General features: G+C 40.1%; 1 protein-coding gene across 1 annotated transcript in view; it reads right to left on the reverse strand.

The window, feature by feature from the left end:
- Nucleotides 1-4,449: 4,449 nt before the first annotated feature.
- The window catches only part of LOC111951279 (troponin I, slow skeletal muscle), an 8,263-nt gene continuing 2,716 nt past the window's right edge, over nt 4,450-9,996 (reverse strand). The window contains 6 exon segments of the mRNA XM_070434760.1: nt 4,450-4,935; nt 5,288-5,464; nt 5,759-5,848; nt 6,944-7,075; nt 7,687-7,728; nt 9,206-9,237. Coding sequence (XP_070290861.1) covers nt 4,855-4,935; nt 5,288-5,464; nt 5,759-5,848; nt 6,944-7,075; nt 7,687-7,728; nt 9,206-9,220 — 537 coding nt within the window. The 5' untranslated portion in view covers nt 9,221-9,237 and the 3' untranslated portion in view covers nt 4,450-4,854.

Raw genomic sequence — 9,996 nt, forward strand, 5'->3', positions numbered from 1 at the left:
TGTGAATACTTTCTGAAGTCACTGTACATACATATTTATATTCCAGACTCTGACACTACTCGTTCTAAAATTCMTAATTTTMGGGGGGATTTGCGTGTGTTGTTTTGTATTTTTAGGTATTACTACGCTGTTGGAGCTAGGAACATTAGCATTTCGCTATGCCCGCAATAACATTTGCAATAAATGTGTACTCGACCAATACAATTTGATTTGATTTGATTTAATTGTGTTTCAGTCTAGTAGACAGTTGTTTTTTTTTAAACACCACAATCAGGGAGTTCTCTGAGCAAGGTGTTACGGAAAAAACAAACACCCAAAACCTGCAGGCAGATGAGCAGCTGTGTTGACCTCCAACACCACGGCCCACATCAAAGACAGGGTGGATTGACGCTGGGCTTTCTCCTCCCTATGTTTAGTCAACCTGAGGATGGATGCCCAGCTGTAGCCACAGTCAAGGCTACACTCCCGGAGCTTCTGGTCTCATGGTTGACTCAACATTGACCTTTGGTCCTCCTCGGACCATGGACAAAGAAAAGATTAGTCTGAGAACGTCAGCTTCACAAATCGGTCTCCAGAGCAGCGTTCCCAGTTTTAGTGAATTGTGGGGAATGAATCCTAGTAAAAATACAARGTTTTTGTAAATGCGCTGCTGTAAAGCTTTTTGACACTAATGAAACATTGTGGTAAGGTTGATACAAAGTTGTAGTGGATTTGGTGTGCTTAGCCTCAACACAAGCACGGCAAGTGACAGCATAGRAGATTAACAAAAAAGACTCTGTACTTGAAAAATGTGAGAGAAAAGCGTGTCACATTTTCATTCATGAATGAACACTGTTATTGAACCAGACATTCAAAATGAAACTGAATAAAGCATGACCATAACATCCATCCATGTGCMTAATCTCCCAAATCCCCCGCAGCTCTCGTGAAACCCAAGCCCCTTCTGTGGATACTCGTTRTTTTAAGCTGCATGATGAATTCGTATATGGGACTGAACATATCCCTGCTCCATCTCCCTATGACCTCCCTCTATGGCTAATTTCCACTCTGCATTATGTCAAATGATTTATTATGATCAATTATATGTAGCGTGTTACGGGCCCACAGAGAGATTAGAAGGCCTAGCGGTGACCCACRTGGCTCAGGTTCCACCTCTTCTACATGTCAAGGTGCACCAGAACWCATCCCTGGGGGACACCGTCATCCCCAGCTATAAGGCTAAAGCACATACAGAAAATCCATCTTACTTACATCTTCAGCTCTATACCTAATGTAAACCTGAGTCTTCATGCCGAATTGGAGAAATTGTGGCAGAGAATATAAAACGTTGAACATGGAACGTGGTTGAATAATGTACAGTGGAGTTTAATAATGAAACTGAAAAATGATGCCTCAGTTGTTGACTAATCTGACATAAATTAGGGTTTTTTCACATATAGTCCACTTTAAAAGATCCAATCTCAGTCCTTTTTAAAGTCAACTCTGGGGTACAGAAAAGCCCTTACCTTTGAATGAGTACCCAACTCTTTCCTAAGTTCACTTCACCTATTTTGTGGGCCGAGTCCTCTTTGCATTCACATTGCTATGTTTAGAAAATAACTAAGATCGTTTTACAACATGCATTCTGGGTTTTTACAAAGTGCAGGACAAGCCATTCAATCAGAATGTGTTACRGGACATCTAGATATACAGTAKCTACTTACATTTTGGAAGCTAAGAGACTGCATTTAGTTAAAATATGAGACATAATAATTGCAATCAGAAGATACTATTAACATGTAAATGTGATTGGTAACAGAATAAATAGCAATAGAATAGCTGCAGAATAAATAATACTGTAATWGTACACTCAAGGTAGGCTACTGCCCCTTTAAGAGCTAGAATAGATTTCGTACCCTATGTTGTGATTCTCACCAAATGGGTTGTCTTCTCACACTATTCAAACCACACAATCAATAAACAGTTTATGAATCTCTCTTAACCTATAGATAACATATTGCAAACAAATAATCTGAACTAAAAACTCATTTTGGAATATCTGCGCGTCCTTGACAATCGATAATCAATATCCATAAACAGCACACGTTTTTTCCCCCGCGAACCTGCAAGTCATCATCTTCTCTCTTTAGTTGCACCAATGTGAGGGTTTATGGCAGGGGAAACGGTGTTGCAGTAGTCTAGTGTGTGGTGCGGGAATAATGAAAAGCGAACCTTTGGGAGCTCTGTGTTCACATTGTCCTAATAAAAGGGAACCGGACCGCGGAWTTCAAGCGCACCGAATTCAGACCACCTCTCAAGATGGTCTCAAGTTCGGTTCGCTTCAGGGCTCTTTTGAGGGGTCGGAGTTCCTTTGAAGTGTTCACACTGCACAATTTCCCCCCGAACTGATATCACAAACATTGTCTGAAAGGGATCAACTGAGAAAACACCCTTGTGATGAAACGGGACAATGATGTTTATATCATTTGAGGTATGTAGCCTACGCACAGGTGCATCTTAAATCACACTAAGCAGCACAGCCCTTTACAGTAACTGAGCCATCTCCATTCCGAGCAGGTGGGGAGCCATCACCATCACCATGACAAGGAGGAGACTTCAGAGACTGTCAAGTGTGATGGGCCCTGGCACGTGCCCAACATAGCCTATGCTCCATAGGAAGTGCCAATAAAACATCCCACTAATGCAGGAGGATGACCACTCCTCGACACATCTGCTGAGTTTCTTCTCTCTCAGCATGGGGTTCAGGTCACTACTTTCATTGGGCCTACAGGAGCATCTCCCCCATGGCCCTCCGGTGATCGTGCCCTGTRGACTGATGCCCATAAATGGCAGTCTGCGTACTTTCATTTGTCAGTTCTGACAGAATGATTTCAACAACCTCCCTAGTGGGTAACCCTTGTTGACTGTGATTTAAGGAAATGTCACTAAGTTGGTATAGAATGCATGCATTTTACAGGGCGACTGCTGAAAGGAAATATTACATTGGCAAGGGTTGCCAGACATGGAAGAGAGAGCAGTGAACAGCATACTTCTTTTATAGCAAAGTAGATTTCCCACACTTCAATGTAGCCTAGCCATTTATTGTATCTTACAAGCCTGGCCAAGCTGTCTATTGATGCTGTATGAGCCCATCAAAGCTTTGCGGGCCACTGCATGTTGAGCAATTAATTTTAATACCAGCCCTGTACATGTACTCAAAGTGGATCTTAAGCCTTGTTTCTTGATTTTTTTCAGTCTAAATCACAGTGACACATAGTACAGCAACATACCATAAACCTTTGAAGTCCTTCCTGCAGTCCAGTCACAGCAAGGTCACATATAACATTGTGTGGGATGTTTAATATTACTACGGAGCCCGCATCTGCTTTCATTCAAAACTGGGCCATCTGCTAATCATAAAATGTAAAAAAGCGACTTTATTAAAGGAGTATCAGCAACCCGAAGAATCACATTGTCCTGTACAGTAAATAGAAACAAAATGAATATAGTGTCTCTGTCTCCCACAACAAATGGGATACCGAATGTTTATAGTTTTAGAGCCTCTCTAAGACATTGTAAATGTTTACTCCGATCACATTTGCCTTGACCATTTTCCCACCAGCGCAGGCAAATGTGTCTCATGCCAAAGAGAGCTGTGGAAAGGGTTGYGGACAGTAGCTGTCCTTTATCACAGAAAAACTATAACACATCGCATCCATATAAAAATMAATGCATATTTACAGAAGCATYCTGCTTGACRTCCTCCACCCMTTGTGCCCCTATGGCAGGTCACACACCTATGTGGGCCTCTGTACCATCTGTATGATCTGCAGAGAGGATGCATTGTTCCAAACTGCCTTTCCCTGCCTCTAGCCAGCTRTTTCTCTGCCAAAACATTGCCTCCCCTCTCCAATACAGCACTATGGACTTAGACACTCTTATGACTGGTTTTATAGGTCATTTGTAGCAGCATATTGGTCGCAGTATGGTGCCCATTATAGAAACTGCTTATGTTTATGTCTGCTGAATTCCACCAGTGTCGTTTGCTTTAATGGTATAATTCACCCGAACTACGCAACTATTCAAACGTCTCTTTGCTTTGCTAGTAGTCTTTGGCCCAGCTGACTTTGCCATTGATAACCAAAGATCAGTGATAGTGAATGATACCTCCAGGTATCATTTGTAAGCACAAACCACCCACAGGTCCACTTTTAAATGTAAGGGTAATGCTATAATACACCCTAGTGGTGATAGGATTGAACTGAAGTGACAGAGGTGAAAATGGCAACCTCGGTTAAACAGTACATTAGCTTGTCTATAGTGTCACCCACAGTCTGAAAGGAGAACTGCTCTTGAAAATCCWACACTACACATTGAGTGGCTTATCCATGTAATTAACAGCATCTACACTGTATGTGTTTAAGATTTTCATATTGCATTATGGCAAAAGTAAACAACATGAAAGAGAACCAACTTCATCATATTTTTTTTAATCATAAATATTGGCAGATTAACCCAAACAGAATAATTGGTGTTTTAATAACAAACTGGAATTGAATATTTACAAAATGAACTGATATGATGAGTATATTAGGTTGTTCCACATTRGACTATTTTCTCTTTATAGGAATCTAAATCAAACATGAAATCAAGTAGCCCACACTAAGTAGTTTTTAATAAAACTATTGATTAGTTCCCACAGTCTTTATAGTTCCCACAGTCTTCAGTGTAAAATACCTCACACTTCATTACTTTCCTCCAAAACACACAATCTCACTGCAAAAATATATTTTTAGGAAAATCKCAAATATGATTTAGTAAACAATCAGGTATTGCAGCCACAGATCTCTACAGAGCCAGTGTATTTGAACTGTTTCAGCTATTGAAAAGCTTCTTCCTGCCCTCCATTCCAGACATGGACTCCACATTCTTCCGCCAGTCACCCGGGTCCGCTTTCTGTGAAGAGAATGGACAGTCCTTCAAATGTAACCTTTATTTTACCAGGCAGGTCAATTTAAAAAAACATCTTATTTACAATGACGGCCTGGTTACCATGGTCACGTACAGTTTGGATGATCGAACACGACTCAGACACAGCAAACAAGACCAAGGATCTCTGTATCTTGATCAGTATCACTTGAATCAAACCTTTACCRAAATGTGTTGAATTATTTGGACTAAGTACKCATTGTTACCACKTGTTTGTGTAGTTCGTACAAAGAAAATACCGTGCCAGCTGAAACAGCGCCGTAAACTATGACATTACCAGAAGCCATTGTATGTTTATTTCTAAACTTCCCAGTCTTACCTCCTCTTCCTTCTTGTCCTTCTTGACTGTCTTCAGGTTGGACTTGAAGTCTGCCTTGGAGCTGAGTTTGGCTTCAGTCAGAGCCCCCAGCTTAGCGTCGGCAGACTTCTTGACCCTCTTGAGGTTAGGTCGCTTCCCCCCCTTCAGCTCGTTGATCTTTGCATTCAGGTCCACGAGCTGAGATGTTCATACAGCAAAAAGGTTCACTCTCCTGTACCCTRATAAGCTAAGCATGTTGCCATTTAGGSTCTTGGCATTTCAATGAACATGAAAAGGCTTTCATTTGAGAAAGAAAGTATTTTGTGGCACTTTTGGAACTTCTAGAATATTGAAATCACCAAGTCAGTATAAAAATAGTTATCTTCAACGAAATACACTTGGAGGCACTTTCATAGATCTCAGGTAACTTCAGGTAACTGTCCTAAGACTGACAGCGTACACTTATTTAATTTACATTACAAAAAAACAAACCTCTTTCTCATTCTTGAGCACTTTMGCTTCGATATCGTATCGTGCCTCYTCCACTGTGTCACATTTCCTGTGCAGTTCCTTACAGAGCTCCTGTGAAGAAAAAAYGACTCAGTCATCTATAAGCCACCAAAGACTGTTGAAAAAGTACTGTGGGAGGATGCATCAAAAAAAACTACAAAAGCCACCACTTTAAAATTCCACTCACTCATCAATGAGACAGGTAGAAGGGTGCTACAATMTATTTTTATTTTGACACGTCTAAACAAAAAMGGAGATGGTGTTCTTTACCAACAGCGCACCAGGGAATAAGTCCAGACAATGTAAGCTTGGATGGTTACTATCTGCACACCAAATAGCATCTTATTCCCTACTACTTTTGACCAGAGCCAAAAACAGGAAAAGATACTATCTTGTTACAATTAAAAAATACTCTWAAGACCAACGTATCAAAATAAAATAGCAAAAACTTTTTCAAGGGGCGTAATCAAAACACAGCTATTTTAGGTATTTTCTAATACCTTTGCAACTACACGCCTTCACTACAACAACATTCTCAGTAATGGTAACATTTTTATTTTATTTATTTACTATGATTGTGATATGTGGTTGTTTATCTACCTTAGTTGAATGCACTGACTGTAAATTACTCTGGAGAAGAGTGTCTGCTAAATGAGCAAAATGTAAAAAGAAACAATTGCAAAGCACACTGGTTATTAGTTTTGGCCTTGTTTCGGGGGAGGAGCTCATTAGAATAATTCCCTGCATGCTTTGCAAGTGTTAATTGTTGRACATTTACATATTGATAATTTACCAGACACTTTTATCACACCATAGTGCCATCAGACTTCTGATACCAATGAAGGGTGAAAGGAGGCCAAAAAATTGTGAACCGCTATAAAAACAATGATATTTTTACCAAAAAAAGTACAAAATAAATTAAAAAGCAGGTCTCAAAAGTACTGTATCTTGTTACAAAACACATTGGATTGTAGTTCAGGCCAGTGAAATACAAATGACAAATGTAAATACTGCCCATCTCTGACCAGAGCCATATACCAGAGCCATATAAACTCTGGACAATAGAAGTGCAGGTAGGCGCCGACAGAGATGGTCGCCTCGCTTCGAGTCCTTAGGAAACACTATATAGGTACTTGAACCTTGGGCCTTAGAGTTATGTTAGTGTACCTGAAGCTCTTGCACAGATAGGCCAGAGAGTTTCAGCGGTGGTACTCTCTCATTCAAGGTGCTTTCCCGCTCCGTCACCTTGTTGCTTTGCTCCTGGACCAGCAAGACCCCAGCTTTCTTCAGCAGTTTTTGCTATAGGGAAACATGYCTGAACAACTTAATAATAAGACAATACAATTCATAGTTCAACTGATGTGCAAAATGTTGTGTTTTCAAGTGTTTTTTTGACTTTTAATTATTTCAGTTTTGGTGAACATGATTTTCAAGGCACTTGTATGTTGTTGTTGTTGTGTGTGTACAGATGTAGGATCTTAATTTGATCATTCTTTGGTGCTGAGAATTTTGTGATTGACATAAATTCACTGAAAACCCACACTAGCACACAGTTATATTAACAATATTGCACTTTTCATCCAGCCACTTTTGTCAAGGTAATAGCCTAACCACCTATCAAGCAACATTATCGACTAAAGCAGGGGGGTCAAACTAATTTTGCCACGGGGCCCACATTCAGTCTTCAATGAGGTCCGGAGTGACGCACTGAAAATGTGTTATATTTCCTCACCGTCAAAATGTGAACATTTTGGTCCGGATCCAGATTATTTGCTGTGACAATATGCTGTAGGTCAAATTAAGATCCTACATCTGAACACGTGTACTAGTCATATGCAGCCTGCTAAACATACATGTGCTATCAGTACTATGAATAAAGTTTATTTTTCACTCCCACCAGACCGACCTACCTTCAGCAGTAACCTGCGGGTTGCTGAGTACTTTGTCTTTTTCTAGAAGAGAGAGATGAGACATAACAGGTATATAATAGGCTCATTACAGTCACTAATGATGTTAGCACATCTTCATATGTAGGTAGGCTCATTCATTACAGTCACTGATGATGTTAGCCTATAGTCATATGTGGTCTCTATTATAGCGGCGCTACAGAGCATACAACAGCCTGTCTCTGTTGATTAGGATGAGCTGTGGTTCCTAATGTAATATAATGTAATGCTCTGCCACCAAATCACCAAGGATTCATTGAAGCACAGTCTTAGAGAGCAAGTGGCTCATTTCTACTGTGTATGTGGCTTGGTATTGATACCAAAATGAGTCCTTCTGTGTTGCTCCAGTGGTCTTGGGATCATTTGGATGATTATCAGTTAGCCTGAGACAAATGGCCTTGTGACACGACAATTGCTCAGTAATTGCTGATAGATTATAATGTCTAACATGTTAAGTCGCACAAGCTGTTGCCAAGATGTCAGTGTGGCTATTCATACGCATGACATGCTAACTGCCTACACAGCATACAGTTGAAGTCGGAAGTTTACATACACCTTAGCCAAATACATTTAAACTCAGTTTTTCACAATTCCTGACATTTAATCCTAGTAAAAATGCCCTGTCTTAGGTCAGTTAGGATCACCACTTTATTTTAAGAATGTGAAATGTCAGAATAATAGTAGTGAGAATGATTTATTGCAGCTTTTATTTCTTTCATCACATTCCCAGTGGGTTAGAAGTTTACATACACTCAATTAGCATTTGGTAGCATTGCCTTTAAATTGTTTAACTTGGGTCAATTGCTTTTGATTTTCCCATGATGTCAAGCAAAGAGGCACTGAGTTTGAAGGTAGGCCTTGAAATACATCCACAGGTACACCTCCAATTGACTCAAATGCTGTCAATTAGCCTATCAGAAGCTTCTAAAGCCATGACATCATTTTCTGGAATTTTCCAATCTGTTTAAAGGCACAGTCAACTTAGTGTATGTTACCTTCTAACCCACTGGAATTGTGATACAGTGAATTATAAGTTAAATAGTCTGTCTGTAAACTATTGTTGGAAAAATTACTTGTGTCATGCACAAAGTAGATGTCCTAACTGACTTGCCAAAACTATAGTTTGTTAACAAGAAATGTGTGTAGTGGTTGAAAAATGAGTTTTAATGACTCCAACCTAAGTGTATGTAAACTTCCGACTTCAACTGTATGTATACAGTATCAAAAGGACTGTTACAAAGGTTTAACTGTGCACAACAAAGCAAAGTAATGAACAAAAGGGCAATTTTAAGATATTAGGCACAACAAAAGATATGAGGGGGGAAAATATGTCCAAAACTGACTTACCGGTCTGTTTCAACATATTGCAAATCAAACAAACAAACAAACAAATCGAAAGAAGGCGTTATTTTCTGTCCCATATTGACAACATTGCCATAGTTGTGTGATTGATTGAAAGGCACAGAGTGTGACAGTTATAGACTCACCCCTCAGACATGGCTGTTCTGAGTACTGCTGGGGAGCCAACATAGCTGTGTTTATTGGCAGAACATTCAAATCATATGGAACGTTTCAGAGATGTAAGAGTCAATGATTCATACTAGGAACAATTATCACATATGAAAATAATGTAATAGTTTACCATCACACATGCATTAGACTTGTGATTATTATGAGCTACTGGGTGATAATCAAGGTCCCCCACAAGGTCCTCATGTCCTGACTTGGATAAAAGAGGCTGACCGTGGCTCTCTTATTACCCAGAGAACAGGGGTTCACTGTCAAGGTTAATAGGGTCCTTGGATGGAATTGTCTGATGATAGAGAATGATGAAGGAGAAAAAGGGTTGAACACTCAAGATCCTTTTTTATTTCTCCGTACATTGTCTCTGCATTTCTCCTCTCCCCTCAAGTGTGTGGTGCTATACCCTTGAGCCATTATCACCTTTGGTGCTAGCGTGAGCTACTGTGCAAGGTGAGATTTTGACAGACCAAGGGCATTGCTGCAGTATCTGCTGCACCAGGCCACCAAATAGCTGAGGTCCATTGAGTAAAAAGGCTGCCTGCTTTAATGTCACCATTGTGACATTACAAGGAAAGATCAAACTTGTGACCTTTCCGGTGACATGCTGTTCTACCTGTCTCTTATACACATCTAGATGTGTATAAGAGACAGCAACAGAAGTGCAGGTAGGCGCCGACAGAGATGGTCGCCTCGCTTCGAGTCCTTAGGAAACACTATATAGGTACTTGAACCTTGGGCCTTAGAGTTATG

Source organism: Salvelinus sp. IW2-2015, linkage group LG24, assembly GCF_002910315.2.
Source record: "Salvelinus sp. IW2-2015 linkage group LG24, ASM291031v2, whole genome shotgun sequence".
Taxonomy (NCBI): domain Eukaryota; kingdom Metazoa; phylum Chordata; class Actinopteri; order Salmoniformes; family Salmonidae; genus Salvelinus; species Salvelinus sp. IW2-2015.